At 36.0% G+C, this 18,584-nt stretch overlaps 1 protein-coding gene across 6 annotated transcripts in view; it reads left to right on the plus strand.

The window, feature by feature from the left end:
• GPLD1 (glycosylphosphatidylinositol specific phospholipase D1) overlaps window positions 1–18,584 on the plus strand; it is a 21,915-nt gene continuing 3,331 nt past the window's right edge. Inside the window, exons 1-20 of one of the 6 annotated variants that reach the window (XR_014942726.1) lie at window positions 1–150; window positions 2,072–2,127; window positions 2,763–2,841; window positions 3,499–3,596; window positions 4,744–4,854; window positions 5,131–5,179; window positions 5,664–5,718; window positions 6,699–6,806; window positions 7,555–7,582; window positions 7,739–7,878; window positions 8,901–8,966; window positions 10,393–10,513; window positions 10,803–10,939; window positions 12,038–12,224; window positions 12,675–12,785; window positions 13,764–13,838; window positions 14,259–14,378; window positions 16,718–16,859; window positions 17,792–17,891; window positions 17,980–18,073. Coding sequence is in view for 4 of the 6 variants with exons in the window: in XM_015854764.3 (XP_015710250.2) it covers window positions 54–150; window positions 2,072–2,127; window positions 2,763–2,841; window positions 3,499–3,596; window positions 4,744–4,854; window positions 5,131–5,179; window positions 5,664–5,718; window positions 6,699–6,806; window positions 7,555–7,582; window positions 7,739–7,878; window positions 8,901–8,966; window positions 10,393–10,513; window positions 10,803–10,939; window positions 12,038–12,224; window positions 12,675–12,785; window positions 13,764–13,838; window positions 14,222–14,378; window positions 16,718–16,859; window positions 17,792–17,891; window positions 17,980–18,073 (2,011 nt within the window). In the remaining 2 variants the exon portion in view is untranslated. Of the gene's footprint in view, window positions 151–2,071; window positions 2,128–2,762; window positions 2,842–3,498; window positions 3,597–4,743; window positions 4,855–5,130; window positions 5,180–5,663; window positions 5,719–6,698; window positions 6,807–7,554; window positions 7,583–7,738; window positions 7,879–8,900; window positions 8,967–10,392; window positions 10,514–10,802; window positions 10,940–12,037; window positions 12,225–12,674; window positions 12,786–13,763; window positions 14,048–14,221; window positions 14,379–16,717; window positions 16,860–17,791; window positions 17,892–17,960; window positions 18,074–18,584 lie in introns of those variants that run through there. The other 5 variants (XM_015854764.3, XM_085537749.1, XR_014942727.1 and 2 more) reach the window with 5 other exon arrangements.

An 18,584-nucleotide genomic window follows, 5' to 3' on the forward strand; every position in this document is an offset into this window, starting at 1 on the left:
CTGCTACTGCTGCAGGCTTCTGAAAACACAGTCTGAGCAAGCGTCACAGCATCATGGCTGGTCTGAAGAGCTGGTCTGTTTTGATGATTATACTGTACCATTTCTGTCCAAAATGTATTCCAAGTGGAATTTCAACGCATGTTGAAATAGGTAAGGCATATTCAGAATGAATTTTCACGTGTTTTGAATTGTTTGGGAAGAAAAGTAAACTCAGATGGCTAAAAAGCAAAGGGAGGGAATGAGGTGAAAGTAATGAGCATTCCACTTTGTTTCCTTTAAGTAATAATAATTAGTAACAACAGTAATAATACATGGATTGGTTGAGTTGTTCATTTTTTGTCATTTGAAACTTAACTGTGCTGTTTTTGTCACTAGACAGCTTGAAGCAGCTTGGTTGTATATTTTTCTGTTTTCTGAAACACGGGCATTATGTAACTGAAATCTTTGTGCCTGTGAGCCTGACATAAGTGCCTCTAGCTTGAAGAAAGAAAATAAATAGTCCTCTTTGTTTAAATTAACGTATTTTTGTACAGAAGTATAAACTCGAGAACTATAGAAATCACTTTTGGTAGCTCTGTTTTCAAATAACAGTGTATTTATTTTGCCATAGCTGTATATTGTATTTGTGTCTGTGAGTTAACGTAATGAAAACCTGGATCTCTGTCTTTTCCTGGGAGGCCTGTAATGTATGTTTGTAGAGAATCAAGGGGAAAGCATCAAAAGAAGAAAATGTTTCTGGCTTGAATTTCCTTTTTTGCATGTGTGATAATGAAATTCTGACCTCTGTAGTAATTCTTGAGAGAACACTTGAGAGAAAACCTGTGTTTACATGTTTTAAAGATCTTGGTTGTCTGACAATAATGTGTACTCTTAGCTATCAGGTCAGTATTTACAAAAGACTTTGACCATCTTGTCTGGGCTCAGTTCTGACATTGCTAAAATCTATGCTTCTATTAATGTGCAAATAGAAGTTCTGTTACAACAAGATACTGGAAGTTATTTCCAAATCCAAACATGGAGTATTCCAGGCAAAGAAATTCAGCATAAAAGAGCCCTTCTGCTTCAAATCTCAAACTGAAGTCTATCCTGGACACATTCCCACAAGGGCTTTAAATGGTGAAAAGTTCTTCCTGTTCAAAACGTGGATCTCATTTGGAGTGCTGAGCAGTGCAGCGCTGTGCCCTACTTGCTGTGTTTTTGGACACAGGCTGAGTGGGCAGGCGCTGCCTTTGGTGGAGACTAGACAGAGCTATGGGGCTCTGTCTGCAGACCCGTGGTCAGGGTGAACCTGTGTAAGGAGTAAGGGAAGACAGGGACAGTATCATGAATGAATAGTAAAACTGGTGTGTGGGAAGGGAAAGAAGGTAATGTATGTATGTAGTTTTAACTGGTTAATTTTAGAGGCAGTGCTGGGTATTTTTAGGAAAGTGCTAGTAGACTGTCCCTGGGAAATTGATTAGAATGAGATTTTATTCAAAGAAAGTGATAATTTTGATTCATTCTTTTGTTATACTTGCTGAATGATCAGTTTGGCAGTAAGTTCGGCGCTGCCTTTTCAGTGAATAAATAGAGTTATTTACTTTGCTGACTTCAATTTATGTTGTTTTTCATACTTGTTAGAAATCAATTAAACTGTTTAGTATTCTTGTTTATTCCTGAGGAAACAAACTTAAACGTGGTTCATATCTGTCCTTTGCAATTAGAATTTTATGGTACCTATTCTGTACATTCTGGCTGTGATCAGTATCAATACTCAATTCTGCATATAGTTTTCCTTTTTCCTTGTTATTAGGCACTGTTATCTCTGTCAGCTTGTGAGCTGAAGTGAGAGAGGGACTGATAAGACCTCTATGCCTGGATGTGCCGCATAAACAGCATTTCTGCATTAAATCCCTAGATAAGAAGAGAGGTCTATTCATGTATACAGAATTTGTTGAGAAATAATACTTCATATGCCTGTGCTACTTGGCTTAGTTATGATAATGGAGTACAATCTATTTTTGGTAATGTGTCTAACAACCATTGGCTGGGTTACAAGATCTGTAAAATACTTCCATATTTTGATTTTCAGCACATAGAGCTCTGGAATTTTTCACCAAACGTGAAGGGAATGTTGATTATAGACAGGTAGGAAGCATATTACTTCTCAATTTTGTACCTTTCCTCTGAGTCTTCTGTTTTCTTACCATTCTTTATTACGTGTTCTCAGTAATATGTGTGTAATTATTGTGCCTGGACTGTTTTTTTTTTTCCCTTTTTTGTTAAACAATTTAGCAGACCACTTTAAATACATAGTTTTCGTAAACGCATATGCATAAACAAAATGCATTTGTTTTGTGTTAAAAACATTTTTAATATCATTTATGACAATCTAAAGAACACCATTTTCCATCAGACAGTCTCTCATGAAATAGGAGAACATTCAAAGAAAGTATTGACATTGTCTGCTTTATACAACCAAGATGTGATTCAGAGGACAGTAGTCAGCAGCCCAGGCTTTGAGTGTAGACAAGAGGAGGAGGGCACCTTCTGAAGGTGACTTCACCAATACCTAAGTTATATCATATTTGTCCCTTCCTTAATGACCTTTCACATTATAGTGTATACTGATCAGTTTAATTTCACTTACAGGGTCTGGAATGGTGGGAGGGAAGATGATGGCACCGAAATAATGTCGTATGTTGCTGTCAGTATTTATCTTTGATAGGTTTTTCTGTGTAATAGCATCCTGATTTCTTTTCCAACTCCTATCCTTTTCTCAGTTGTTGCTAAACCACCAAGATGCATTTCAGGCTGGGAGCGTTTATCCTGATGCCTTTTATCCTCCAATCTGCAAACGTGGTAAGGAAAAATTTTTGAGTCCAGTATTGTAACAGCTGTGTTGTCATGTGAAAATGGCAGAATTTAATAGGGCTGAATGTAAGTATGCTGGAAGAAATCAAATATGGGCAAAAAAAACCTTCCTTGATGTAAGGGTGCTGTTTGACTGAAATACGTTAGATTACAGAGTAATGATCTGGGGAGAAATTGAGAGGATTATAAGATCATTTTTTCTAAGTCTTGATATCTGCAAAGGGACAGCTGATGATAGCCCTCTTTAGCCCTGTGGTATTGAGTTGGCTGCTATGCCCATCATCTTTTCTGCTATGCAGTTTGGTGCCTCTATTTACTCGGCAGCTTCCCTCTCTCCTCTCCACTTGGAAGGCAGTATTTCTTTGTATTATACATACAGAGAAAAGGAGCAGGCACAAAATTTTCAGATGCATCACACACAGTCATGTAAGGTAAATCTAGAATCTCTTTTGTCCTTATAAATCATACAAAAAAAAAAAAAGAGCTAATTTGGCTCTTGCTATATAAACAGATTGCAAAATATATCACCTGTGCAATATGGAATTGAGCAAAGATCTGTTTATTTTCAAGGAGAAAACCATTATTATTATTATTATTATTTTAAAACAAATATTAATAAATACTGATATAATTCTGTTGCAATAGGGATATACCATGATGTGTCTGAAGATACTCACTGGTCACCATTTCTTAATGCAAGTATTCACTACATCAGAAGAAATTATCCTCAGCCTTGGGAAGAGGTAAGAAAAGTTCTTTAACTTTTGAATAGACTTTCTCCTGTTCTATGTGACTGCACTTGTTGCAGCCTTCTTCAGCTTCCCATGGTTTTGCAGCTTTATCCTTTGAGAAATGTAAATTTGTGTATATATATATATATATATGTATATATGTGTGTGTGTGTGTGTATATATGCATATATATATATATATATATATATATATATATATATATATATATATAATGTTTTAAAATTAAAACCAGCCCTGGTTTAAAATTCACACTTGGACTTAGTCCTGATTTGCTCTTTTTTATACTATGTGAGCTACATAAAAGGAGAGGAAGAACAGATTGTTAAAAGTGAGAATGATTTTAAAGGTCATACTGCTTTCTTTTCCTTGTTGGAGTATTTGCCATTCTCTCACTGCACAACAGAACTGTACAACCAGAGCCGCACCTGAGAGAATTCACTATCTAAAAATACAAAAAAATCTGCCTGCTTTTTGACTGGCCCTTTGTGATACTAAAATGTGAACTGCTAACCTCCAGGAAAAATAAATTCATCCAAAAATTGTGACTTGACTACAGGTCTTTTTAAAGGCCTCTGGAACTAACAGGGATTTGATATAGAGCATTGTTTTTTTTGGGTTTTTGTTTTTTTGTTTTTTTTTCTGAAGAAGTGAAATGAAATTTCTGTTGCTCATAAGTTTATTCTGGGTAACTTTTCTGTTTGTAGGAATAAAATTAGTAACTTCTTCCCTGGGCCTTAGTCAAGTGCTTTTATAATGAATAGCATTTGCACAGGAGCATCTTTCTCTCCTCTGTGTGTATTTGGACAGTATTTCAAGTGGCAGAGGAATTTCGCTCCTTGGGAGTGGAAGAGTTTATCCCAAGTCCCAAAACACATATCTGACTGGAAGCATAGGGACTGTGTTCTGACATCAGCCATTTACCTCTATGACCTTGAATTGCATGAAGTGCATGAGGGATTGTCAAGATATAAAAGCAATTGTCCAGTATCAAGGAATGAGTGCTCACTGTTTTGTTGTGCTAAATTCTTGGACTGCAATAGATTATCCATTGCATTGTTGTGTAATGTAAAATGTTCACCTCTTCTTAAAGACAGGAATAAATCATTTATGATACTGCATGTGTATTGTTATTGTGTAGGCTACGGAGAAGCTGGTGGCTTTCCTGTTTGGAATTGCCTCGCATATGGTGGCAGATGTTAGCTGGCACAGCCTGGGCATTGACCAAGGATTTTTAAAAGCCATGGGAGAAGTAAGTTTGGATTATTCTTTTAACATGACTGGGACTGCTGATATTGATAGTTCAGCTCCAGAGACTGGTACAGAGAGAAGACAAAAGCTGTACTACTGATTCAGGAAAATTTTGAGAGAGAAATAATGTCACAAACTCTGTACAAATTAAAAAACGTAAGTCAGGTTTGGGACCTGCAAGCTTCAGAGCTGCTTGGATGGTTTCATTCTGCTCTTGTGCTTATATGGAAGGATAAGTAACATGGTCAGAAAGTTGTTTGTTTTTTTCTTTCTCCAGGTTGATTTTCATGGTTCATATTCAGAAGCTCACAGTGTTGGAGATTTTGGTAATATTTCTGTTTACTGAACATAGATCCTTCTTGTTGGAATATACCCAGTCCACTTGAAAAGCACTATTGGTGATTTTGCTCTTACCCTGTGTGATGGAAGCCATAAATCTCTCCCTGTAGCTTGCAAGATCCTGCTATCCCTGTCTGCATGTTTTGTGTTTCAGGAGATGCAATAGGGCATATAGATATTTAAAGCCAAAACACAGGCTGAAGTATGCTAAAGGTTAAATGGAGTCACCACTTGGGTTTTAAATTTGACACCATTTTTGCTACTGTCTGGACGTACAAAATGTGCAGTATACTTTCAGGTGAACCTTTTGTGTATTTTAAATGACAAAGAGTTATACTCTTGGGTGCCGTATAAAAATATACAGCATAGCCATAGATAGATCCATTCACGCTTATCCTTGACAGATATTTATGCATTTGGTTTGTTGGGTTTTGTGTTTTGTTTGTTTGCCTTTTATTGCCCCATCTACAGGAGGAGATGTACTAAGTCAGTTTGAGCTGGACTTCAGTTATCTGACACCAAATTGGTAAGAGAATGACCTTCAGTAGCAGTTAACTTCTTTAATGATTATTTTAGTTTATTCTGTATTTTTCTTTCAAGACCTTTGCTACTGGAATATTCCTCATATGCATATTTAATGTTCTCTGACATTAAAAACTGGGAAGACAGAAAAAAAGAGTTTTAGACGTTGCAATACAACAATAAAGATTTATTTTTTAACTCTGATGGAAATTATAAGTAATTATAGATAACAAAACATGTTTGCTGGAATATCCTACCAATCGTTTAAATATCCTGCAGTTTATGTCTCACTTAGATTTCCATTTTAATTTTAGGGCACTGGGGACGTTTATGGATATGGATACTGAGGAATTCAGTCAGGTTTTAAAAGCATTAAGAGAAGCAGCAGTTTTAAATAGGCATGCTTTATTTCTTGCAGTTTTAAAATGAAATGAAAGACCTAGATGCCCATTTTCTGCTGATGTGGTAGGTCATTTGAGTCTTATTTACATGAAAGATGGTTCCTCTAGGTATAGAAGAAGGCCAATTATCTCCTCAACTTCATCAGTTCTGATATATCTCTGAGAAATGTTGAGACAGAAAAAAAATGAGCAATGTCTATTTGGATAGGAATAGAGTTGAATTGGAATAGGTTTGGCAACACTGGAGGTTTGAAAGTTATGTGATCACCACAACAGGAAACCAGTAAAGGAAGGGTGGAAACTAACCAGTCATTGCCAGTCAGGCTACTGATTGCTGGTTCTACAATGTTTCTACAGGTTTCTTTCTTTGAACTCAAACAGCAGGAATGTCTGTGCAGAAAGCAACTGTAGATGCAGACCTGGTCTTCCTGACGTTTGTGAATCTTGATAACCTTACAGAGTATTTTGAAATATAGAATATACTGAAGCAGGCTATCATTATTTTGTTATTACAGAAGCTGAATTATCTTTTACCAGGTGATGTGGTAAAGCTTCTGTTACAATACCTCTGTCTTGTTCTTAGGTATGTACCTGTCAAAGACCTAGCCTCTATCTACAAGGAATTTTATGGAAGAGAGATCATAACTGAAGACACAATTACCGACTGTACTTACCTGCTGTTTCTTGAACTGTAAGTTGGATAGCTTTGTGTAGTTTTTCCTTAGTGAAACATATATAGGGAAAAGATGATAACCTTGTTTGAAATGCTAGCTCAGGCTATTATGCTTTCAGGCCAGGAATACAAAATCATATATATAATCACTATATATATATATATATATATTTTTTTTTTCCTAAGGCTAAAATACAAATTTGCGCTGCTTAAATGACTGTTTTGTTATTACACCATAGCTTCTGTGTCTAAGCAATTAAAAGGATTTATGCATTTAACATATTTAGGCCTGTTTACTTGAGAACAGCCAAGTCTTCAAGTATTTGGTGCATTGTGGCACGTTAGCAATATAATTTTAATCTAATTAAGCTTAATAGACGTACTTAAATGGACTTTTTATGTATATACTAACCAATCCAAGAACAATATATAGAGATAAGAACTACTGCGTTTTTGATAACTCACAATGTCTGCTTAGAAGACCTTAAACCACCTATCTGTATTCTGTATTTCAGTTAATTATTAGCAGGTGTACAGTGTTTAAAAACACTGTGAGTCCCTCCAGATTAATAGCTACAGTATTGTTAAGGTTATTACTTTTCACATTAAAATTATATTAACAAATAAGAAGGAAATGTACTTACTTATGTAGTACTTACCACATGCAGGAGTACAGAAACCTTGAGAAGAAACTTATAAATAATAAAAAAAATTCTTAAGGTAAATTTGTTTATTTCTGAAGAATTGTAATTTATTCTTTTTTCAGACATGGAGAAAGGCTGGCTGTTGCCAAGGTTAGTTTGTTCTTTTGGTTGTTTTTTGTTTGTTTTTTTGTTGGTTTTTTTTTTTGTTTGTTTTGTTTTGTTGGGTTTTGGTGTTTTTTTTTGGGTTGAATATGTAATGTAAAGAGAGTGCAATCCATTTTACTAAGTATGTTTCTTGTCTTTTAGCTTTTTCCAACATATGCTAGTAAATCTCCATTTCTGGTGGAAAAGTTCCATGAGTATTTCCTTGGAGGAGTAGATGACATGGCATTCTGGACAAACAATATATTTGAGCAGATGAGCCAAATGCTAGAGAATGGAGTCAGGTAACATTGTGTTTCTTGCAACATTAAATGCAGTATTCAAGTTCTGACACAGTTTAATCCTTCTGAAGGCAGGTCATTTTCTAGAGTAAGCACTGAACTTCAGATCCTCATGTGGACCAAAAGAGGTATGACTGTTTGACCTGATGCACAGAGGAATACAGAGACCTTGAGTTTGCATTTGTAACATATTCACGTTCTTTTCTCCATGCAAAGCTGGGTCATGCCCAGCAGATACTCAACAGGGGAATTCTGGGGCATTCTTTAAGACATATCCAATGGCATGCTCAAGTGCAGCATAGCCAGATGGGGGTCCTTCCTGGCCTGGTCATCTGAGCAGTGCTTGTACTATGTGACTTCTTTCATGAGCTGGCAGAGACAGTCCTTCCTAGAGGAGGCCAAATGCTACATCATATAATGCAAGCAGATACGAATATAAGCAGTAAGAATGTATGTTCTTGTGTTGGAAGTTTGGGTTTATATTTGAAATATCATATTTTTATTGAAGATCCAGCCCTGTATTGCATTGGTACAAGTGTAACTTTACTGTGAACAACATAAGACAAACAGTGGGAATTAATCCATACATTTATATGAATAATGTTACCACAGATACTTTGGGAAATAATGTTTGAATATGATATGGCATTATCAGTTATGTTCTTTATTCCAAAATATCATTTTCATCAAAAGCTTGTGAAAAATAATTCTTTTCTATTTATTCTATTAATAATATTAATAGAATTAGCAGGACATGTTCTAATAAGTTTCATTAAATGAGTGAAGTAAAGACATGCAAGATTCATATGCAACCTAAGTCATTAAATATAACCAAGGTCATTAAAATATACATCAAAGGAGTTTCTATGGCTTGTAATACCTTCTTGAAATTCATTAAGGAGAGCTTCTTTAGAAAGCTGATACTTTCTAACAGAAGAATCAGTAAGGATAAATGTTGAAGCTTTAGTTTCACTTCCAATGCAAGAAAGTCTTCAAAACACATGAATGTTTTTTTGTATTTTCAGTGGCTGCACCCTGCCTGAGAGCCCTCTGTTTATTAACTGTACAAAGAACCACAAGGATAACTACATGTAAGTATAACTCTAAAGGTTCAAAGACTTGCTACTGGTGACAGAAGAGTCAGTCTTTCACTAATGTGGACAGTGATTTATTGAAAATTAGAGATGGTCTATTTTTTTTTACTTTTTATGTATGTGTTTTAGATTGTCTTAATGTGAATGAATCATTGTGTAGGGGAACTGTGCAGAGCCCAGGACAAGCTTTTACACCTCCCAGCCTTAGGAAAAGAATACTTAACCTAGCACTTGATGTTAGAAGCCTTCACAATTCAATAGGTTGTCATTCTGTGTTCTGTTAGTCATTGCATTAATGATTCATGATCTGCAGTATCCTTGCCACAGCCAAATTCTTTTTGGATTTATGTTTAGCAGTATGGAACTTAACTAACTGTCCCTTTGAGAAAGCATCTCCATTTCCGATACTGGTTAATTTAATTTTCACTGAACTAAAACCATGGAGAGTTGTATTTAGTTTCTAAGGGCAAGATAGGTTGTATTTTGTTGACAAGGATTACTTTCCTCCATTTGGAGGCTACAATTTAAAAAGCTTATTTTTTGCCAGGAATTTTTGGTACATAATAATAAATCTTCAAGACGACTCTAAACTCTTTAATCCTGAGTTCTTTTTGGTTAACAGAAACTCAGAACTTTCTTGGCTTGCCTGCAGTAAGTATTAATGGTTTAATTTACAGCATCAGTCAGACTGGGACAGCAGAACGATCTCCACAGCGAGATAATGGTGGAAAAGAAAATAAAGAACAAAAAGATGTGATAGAAAACACATTCTCAAAGACACCAGTGCATCCTTGAAAATAGCCATGCTGAGTAAAAAGAGGACAAGAAAGTGAAGAGTTTACTTTTAAAGTCTATCTTTTATTTACTATAAAAACTAATGCCTGTGCACAGATGAAAAGAGAAGTGGTGACTGTAGCTAAACCAGTATTTAAGGTTATGAAAGTTAATGTTTTCTGGAAACCTTATAGGTTGATATAATAATTACCTTTATTTTATTGCATACTTATTTTGGGAGTTTTTATCTTCAGGCTTAGATCTTAGCTGAGAAAAGAGCTCTTGTCCTCAGATGAATCCTCAGATTCAACTAACACCTCACCAGTAGTTGTGAGAACCGTAAGTTGGAACAAAAATATGGCCAGTGGCTAGATAGTAATAAACTTATGTATTGAGGAAGAATAATTCCAGGGAAATACTGGAAATATCTAAAATAAGTGAAAACAACTGGCGAAATATCAGTACAGGAAAAAAATAACTTCTTTTGTGGGGAAAGAGAAAAAATTATGTGTGAAGTCAAGAAACAGGCATGTAGCTTTGATAATTCTATATTCAAAAGGCAGTATGATTCTCTCTCCTTACTTTGTTATAAAATACGTCATTAATTCAGTTGCATTAATTGTTATTAATGCCTTCTTTATTTTAACAGAAGCAAACACACAGAAAATGAACATCAAAAGAACATTACTTCTTTACTTCCAAAAACATTTGAAAAGAATATAACATATACAGAGAGAGGAGTTCACTTCAACATACAGTCTTGGGCAACAGTAAGTGAGAAGTGACATGCGTTAGGTAAAATTCAGCTCTGTATAAAACTATTTTAATTTCTGTCTCTGGATGTAAACCATAGCCTCTCACTTCACTCCATGGAGATTCTAGCAGCCATTGTAAATGGGTATATAATGTACATAATAAGTACATTGTAAATACTAATTTTTTTTTTTGCACTTTTCATCAGTTTTTCTCCACTGATGATGACTTATTTTTTGAGGCTGTCTGTACTGTTTCAATCTTCAGTTTACAAATTCTTGTGTGTCTTTGTAACTTTTATTGCAGAATTCCCTCCGATTCATAGATCGTGCTGTTGCAAAAAGTATCTGGAGAGTGATAGCAACACATCAAAAATCCTCTAAGTACATCTCCAAGCCAGGATCTTCATATTTTCTTGCTTCACCATATGCTAGACTTGGATGGTTTGTACCTTTTTTCTCAAGCCTCCCTCCTAATTTCTGAAAAATTTGACTACCTACCAAAATAGTGATTTTTATTCTTTGGGTACTCATTAGAGGTGTCAGTGGTACAAATGGTCTGAGGGGGTTACACTGACTGGCTAGAACTATGAGTCAACACTTTGGACACTTTTTTCTTGTTATTAATGTTAGCACAAGACTCCTTGTGTCAGGGCCAAATAAAGCATTCGGTTTGTGTGTAAACCTTAGTCAGACAAAGTCTTCCTTATCCTGTCATTATATTTTTATTCTCATAGTGAAAGAGGTCAACATGCTTAGACTGGAGACAAGCAAAATTAGCACCATCATCACTTATAGTTCTGAACAGTATAGAAATATTTATTACCATTTTCTGGTATAGGTTGGTCATTACACCAGATTAGTAGTTTGTCCTGAGTTGTTTCTTGACGGTGCCTGACTGAATGTTCTTGGAAACTCCTGTAGATTAGTAGAGAGTTCAAAGATGCCACAGAAAGATGTGTATCTTTCTCCTTTCCAGATATGTTATATCTTTACTTGCATTAGAGGTGAGATGAACTACATTTATATTGCTGCCCATCATGGTTTATTTCTTCTGATTCAAAAACTGAAGATTTAATTCTTGAGGTCACTCCACACCAGCTAAATGAATGGTAGTTCTTTCTCTCCGTGTTCTCCTTTTAAACGTCCATTATCTTACTGAGACCTGTGATCCATTTGTTTGTCTACTGTTAACTGCTGATTAAATTAGAGATTTGGTTAAAATAATAGTTAATTTCAGCTTCTGTGTTCTGTGTCATATGCAAGTGGCCCTTTTTTGTGTTTGTTCTGACTGCTCGCAGATGCCTTGTGTCAGTACAAAGGCAATCCATACAGATCTCAGCTGCATTAGTGGAAGATGACCCTGTTTTTATTTAGCCCAAGTAAACAAAATAAATTACATTGCATGAAAAATGCCATATAGATCCTTACTGAAAAGATGGGGAAAGACACATTTCACTTGAAATTAAAAGCATTTATTCTCTGATAATGTAGAGGTAGTCTGGCAGCTAATGCTATGGTTTTGTTGCCTCCCTTGTACAGGGCAATGATCTCAGCTGACCTAAACCAGGATGGATATGAAGATCTGGTAGCTGGAGCACCAGGGTACAGCACACTGGGCCACATTCAGATAGGAAGGGTATATATAGTCTACGGCAATCGTTCAGGTTTGCCACAAGAAGACATGGATCTAGATGGAAAAGCAGACCAAGTACTAGAGGGGCATCAGGTGAGGGGTCAAGTCAGATACTTGACACTGAGAGGCAGGATCAGATGGTCTTTTTGAGCAATAAAGTTGTTCCTCTATAGAAAATATGTTTATTCACACAGAAGAGAATAGAGAGTTTGCCATTTGTAAGCATATCAGTGATGCACTAGACTAAAAAAAAAAAAAAAAAAGAAATAGTGCAGCATTGCCTTATTATATTCAATTAGCTTATATTTTAACAACAGCACATCCTCAAAGAGAACAGACCACTCCCAGTTAGTGTATTGCTAATATGGTTATTATCTGAGAGAATAATGATGATAAGAAAATCTTCATAATTTTTGGGATGGATTTTTGTAATATCTATTTCCAGTTGTTCCCCGTGATGTAATTGCAAATGTACATTATGCTTTGGTGGTTTTGCCTTCAAAGCATTTGTTATGTTCATGAGAACATTCCCTCTTCTTTTAGCCTTCAGGCAGATTTGGTTCTGCATTGGCAGTCCTGGACTTCAATGAGGATGGAGTGCCAGATCTGGCAATTGGAGCACCTTCTGTGGGATCTCACTCTCTCACTTACAAAGTAAGTCATACGCAGGTTTTGTGTTTGTTTGTTTTGTGTGTGTGTGTTTTTCCTTCTTAGACAGATCAGTTTTATTGATGCTTATGTCTTAGAATAGTGAACTGAGACAAAGAATACCTGTTGTTGTTGAAGGTTACTTTTTAATATAAATAGAAAGGTTTGTAACATTTGTGGATACTTTGACTAGGTCAATGAAAATTATCTGTATGTCCTTCTTTTGGTGGACTTTCTGTGCAAATCAGATACAGTTTTGAAGCACTGATGTGCTGGAAACATTAGAAGCCACCTGTAAAATCTGAGAGTTCTGTTACGAACAAAAAGCATAGAAGGAACCTCATATCAGTAAGCCTTGTCATCTGCTGTCACAAGACAACAGATAATATCTGAAATGCAATGTGAACACAAACACATATGCTAGAGTAATCGAACTACAGTGGCTTAATGACTTGAAGCTTACAAAATTATCTCATGTGAAGAGTCACTGAATGTTTTCTTTCCACCTGAACTGAGAGGCATAACTTATTAGGTTAATGCACATCTACTAAGTCTAAAGCTCTTCAGAATTTCAAATACTAACTTAGCTGCCTCAGTACTAATTTCAGTGCTTCTATGTAGACTAAAACTTTGTAAAATTGCAAGCATCTGTTATGAGTAACACACATCCCATTGCTTTAAGTAATTTTAAACAAAATTAGAGTAAAAAGAACTTCCATATAGTTAATGTAATATACATTATACCATCCTTGTTCCTAAACTACAGTATGATGAGAACATACTTGGTTATAGCCATATCCATTACAGTATGGGTATTTTTAGGCTTGGAGTGGAAAAGACAAATTCATGAAAAAGCTTTGATGAGAAAAATGAAGTTGTATTAATAGTACTTACAGTTATTTCATTCTGATCTTTGCCTGGGGTTTCATAATTGGAGCTGACATGCAAATCTTCATATTGTGTTTGCTTTTCCTATTATTACAGGGTGCTGTGTATGTCTATTTTGGAACTAAGGGAAGAGGGTTGGCATCTCAACCAAATATGACCATAACTTGTCAGGTAATCTGATCAGGCTGAGGCAGGACTACACAAGCAGGAGGTGAGGTAAAAGGGAAAAGGACCTGTGAGATTAAAGAAAAAATGTTGAAATCAAACTTCTATTTGCAAGGAGATATAGACATGTAACTGGGGATGATGCAAGCAGATGTTTGTTGAGGTTGGCTGTATGTGGGAAATACATTTGTGCTAGAGGGGAGGGAGCAGGGTGAGCTGCAGGAAAGCACTGCCCTCCAAAAAAGGAAAACAAAATTGAAGTAACGGAATTGGAAGGTAATTTGATTATAAACAGATAAAGTTAGTGCTTTAAAAGTAAACTTCTTTATTTTGTTAAATAATTTGTGGTTTAAGTTCCATTTCAGGCTTAAACAAACTGTCTATTGCAGTATTCCTACTGTAATCTTGGCTGGTCCCTCCTGGCAGCTGATATTGATGGAGATAAAAATGCTGATCTGGTTGTTGGCTCTCCATATGCACCTGGTAAAGGGCAGCAGAGAGGATTTGTGGCAGCATTTTACTCTTATTTCAACAGAAGTAACCAAGGTAGTATTTATTGGGTAAATGAATCCTGCTTTTTCTTTCTTTTTTTTTTTTTTTTATGTGACTGTTCATTTGTTCCTACTTATAAGATAATTCAGATTATCAGCCACTCCTCTCAGTTTTGAGTCATCCATAATCTTGCTAAGGGTACACTTTGCCCCATCATCCAGGTGGTTAATGGAGATTATAAACAGCACAGAACCCTGGGAAATACAACTACTTACTGGCCTCCAGTGAGGCTTTGCACCACTGATCAATACTCTCTAGCTCAGTCATTCAGCTGGATTTTTTCCTACCTCACTGCCTGCTCATCCAGCCCATACTTCATCAACTGCTCTATGAGGATCTTATAAGGGACAGTGTCAAAGGCCTTAGTGAAGTCCAGGGAGACAATATTTCCTGCTCTCCCCTGACATGTAAAGACAATGTTTTGTTTATAGAAGCTTATCAGAATAGTCAGGTTTGATCTTTAGTGAAAATGCGTAACTATTCCTAGTTAGTTTCTTGTTTTCTGTGTGCCTCATTGCTTCCCTAGGGACTGAGAGGATGCTGACTAGTCTGAAGGTCCCTGGTATTCTCCTTAAAGATAGGAGTGACATTTGTTTTTGTCCAGTCTTTTGGCACTTCTAGTCACCATGATCATTCAAAGGTTATTGAGATGTAGTAATTCTGATAATAACTCAATTTTTATAATTTGAATTATATTCAAAGAATAATTCAAAGATTCAGACCTTCCCAATTACTAATTGGTTGAGTAAACTAAAGTCTGCTTGCCTGAAGTTCAGGCTCTGCTACCCTTCTACTTGTTTTTTGCAATCCATTCAGGCTCTTGAACTCCCCTATTTCATGGCCATGACTATAAGATCAGATCTATATTGTTACTGCATAGCAGATCAAGCTGTGCGACACCCCTACTTAGTTCATCTAGTATCTGTTAGAAGTCACACCTGACACCTTCTAGAAATCATGCCTGTGTGAATCGTGCTATGTTTCACTTTCAGCAAATGTAAGGAAGAACCAAGTCTTTTATAAGAACTGAATTATGTAATAGAAAGACTTCCTTGGTGCCTTTCCAATATTAGTCCTCTGTCATGAAGAACACAACAGTTGTCTCATTTTCTTGAGTGGTTCAGTGTTTTTTGAAACAAAGAATTTTCACATACAGATTAATCTTTAATAGAATGCCTGGTGATCAGATGAAGAAAACCTAAATGTAAAATGTCATCTGTTTCTGAGAAATTTAGCTTGATAACTAATACAAATAATTAAAAATACTAAATTTCTTTTTAGTGAGCATGCACTTTTTTCCTATACTACATCAGTACCTATTTCCTATGTACTGACAATCTGTCATGTATGCTGTCTGATAATATAAGAATTGATTCCAATCAGTGAAAAGTTGAAGTTTACAGACATACATCGTAGGAAGATGAAATCCTCCTTCTGGGAACGCAATCATGGATTTTAATTACTTTGACAGACAGGCCTGCTAAAGTCATTAGTTTGCACACAGACAAAACAACAGGATTGTGAGATAAAAATAAATGGATGATTTTGTGGAAATAATGGATTCTGTTGCATATTGGTGATACTGAGGAAGACTGACTGACTGGTATCTTGAAAGATGGTTTTCTGTCTTTATTTGTGCTCCTTGGTGTGGACAAAGGGGAGTGCTACAAGTGAAACAGCTAGTGAGTGTTGGGTGCTGCTGTGAATGAAGAAGGAAAGGCCACATACATGACTAAATAAAATTAGTATAAGATAAGATGTGGTGAGATATGCAGGTTTTCAAAGCTTCATCAGAACCACATAGTTTTCCAATAATTTCTACTAGGATTTTTTAGCTTATTCTATTTTATCTAAAACTGAAAACCACAACTGAAATACATTTTACATTTTAAAACATCAGTGACTTTTTTCTTTTAACCAAAGCATCGATTGAATGATTTGATAAATTAAGGCATGGATTATTTAATGTTCCTCCACCAACATTGAACTATTATAAGTTCCAATAACTAGTCTCATTTATTGCCTCTTATCCACCTATCCCTAGGGACTCATCACTCCAGGGCAGACTTGACTGATAGCTGTCACGTACTTCACGTAGGCTATTGTGATGCTTTAGAAGCAGGATGCATTAAACAAAGGCTTTGATGAAAGAGTACCGTTGTGGATTTAGCATCGCTCTGCAATGAAATAAGCAATAACTGTTGTCATATCATAGATGGCAGGAATACTAATAGAAACTTCTCACCATAGGATGAGTTTATCAGTGGGTGTTTGCTAATAGAATTTTGTATGCCAGGTTACAAAATTTAATTCATGTTTTCCTGGTCCGTCAGGACTTCTGTCTGTAGAGGATGCCAACTGGATGGTAAATGGGGAAGAAAACTACGCTTGGTTTGGATTTTCACTTCATAGCTGCCAACTGGAGAATGCAACGTTACTGCTGATTGGTAGCCCTACATGGAAGAATTGTGTTGAGTGTGTTATAAACCACTGTTTATTTCTCCTCTATTCTGTCAACATTTGTAATAGATCAGACTTTCTGCTTTTCAGGAAGCTTCCTCTTTATCTTCTTTAGAGTCTTTTTGTTTGTATTTTATGCCTTTGCCCTTCGTCATGTATTTACAGAGTAAGGACTTTGGTTTTTAGAGACAAAAAATATGTGGGGTTTTATTGTGGTTCAACCTAGCAGATGGCTCAGCACTGGAGCTGTTCATTCATTCTCCCCTTTCCCAGTGTGATGGGGGAGAGAAGAAAAAAAAAGAACAAAGTAGAACTCATGGATTGAGATAAAACTAATTACTAAGATAAAGGAAAACAGTTATGAGATATAAGCTTTTATATATGTAACTGTATATATCAAGCGATGCACACATAATTGCTCACCACCCTCCAACCAATGCCCAGCTAGTCCTTTGAGCAGAAGAGAGCTAGATGCACTCCTACCCCCTACAAAACTCTTGCACACTGCTTAGTGTCAACTGTAAATGTGGATGTGTTATCAACGTGGTTTTTTCTCCTAAAACCATAATGTAGCATTGTACCGGACACTCTAAAGAAAACAACTCTGTCCCAGCTGAAACCAAAACAGAGTTTTTTGGTGGGAGGGGAAGGGAGAGGGCAAAAAAATGCCAACAAGTAGATGTGTCTACAGATAGCACCTACTTTGAGGTAACATTCTCCAAATCAAAGACAAAAATATATTGAGCGTTGAATAAGTGGAGGATAAGACAAAGTCCATGGCCAAAGTATCTTAAAATTTCTTAGAACAGGCATGAGAATTACTAAAATAAATTTCTAAATGGGAATTCCTAAAATAGATTAGGTGCCCTGTTATTCCAAACTAGAAGTAGAAAATATTTTAAGATGAATAGACAGCTGAATCTGAGCACTTTATATTCTGATTCAAGGTGCAGTCCCTTCTCATCAGATGTCAGACAGAGTGTCGGGAAAGTGTATGGATATAACCCACCAAGCACGAAGCACTTGTTTACAATAGCTGGAAAGAAGGTAGGGCTCTCTCCATGGTATAGTGCTTTATAAATAATTTGAAATAGAGTGACATTCTGTGGAAATAAGTGCTTTTAAAATCTGACAGGCAATGGGCAGAATGGGTTTGTCCCTGGCCAGTGGCGTGATGGCTGTGGCTGGGATCACCAGGACAGTTTTGGTGGTGGGTGCACCTACTACAGGTATGTCATTCTGAAATCTGCAACCAATTTCTGCTTTCAGAGATCTGTTTCTGTGGAAGTGAAGGGCAAAACCAAATGTTAGAAAAGGGATATTTTAATTGCCAATAGAATGTAAAAGTATGTTTTTTAAATTAGAAATAATTGCTGTCATCACTAGACCTCAATAAGATGTTTTGTTTTTTAACTCTTTAAGATTAAATTCTATTAATAGCATTTGTTATGTTGCACTATTTATGTAGCAGTGATCTCCAAGTAGACTGCATGTTCCTTGGAATTAAAACAACATAGCATTTTGTGTTTACTCTGGGATTAGATAGTAAGGAAATGCATGAATCAAAACGTGGAACCCTATTATCTGCCCTTAGACTGTAGTTTTGCCTGTTATTATTCTTATTGCTAAGAGATTGTTTTTATGTTAACTAGTGTTACTGCCATATATTGTCTGATGGGTGGTTCATACATTTTCTAATTAGGTCCATTTTGGGTAATGCCATTATTATTGCTGTCAAGG

This window comes from Coturnix japonica, chromosome 2 (genome assembly GCF_054131305.1).
Source record: "Coturnix japonica strain WE chromosome 2, WE-NBRP24, whole genome shotgun sequence".
Taxonomy (NCBI): domain Eukaryota; kingdom Metazoa; phylum Chordata; class Aves; order Galliformes; family Phasianidae; genus Coturnix; species Coturnix japonica.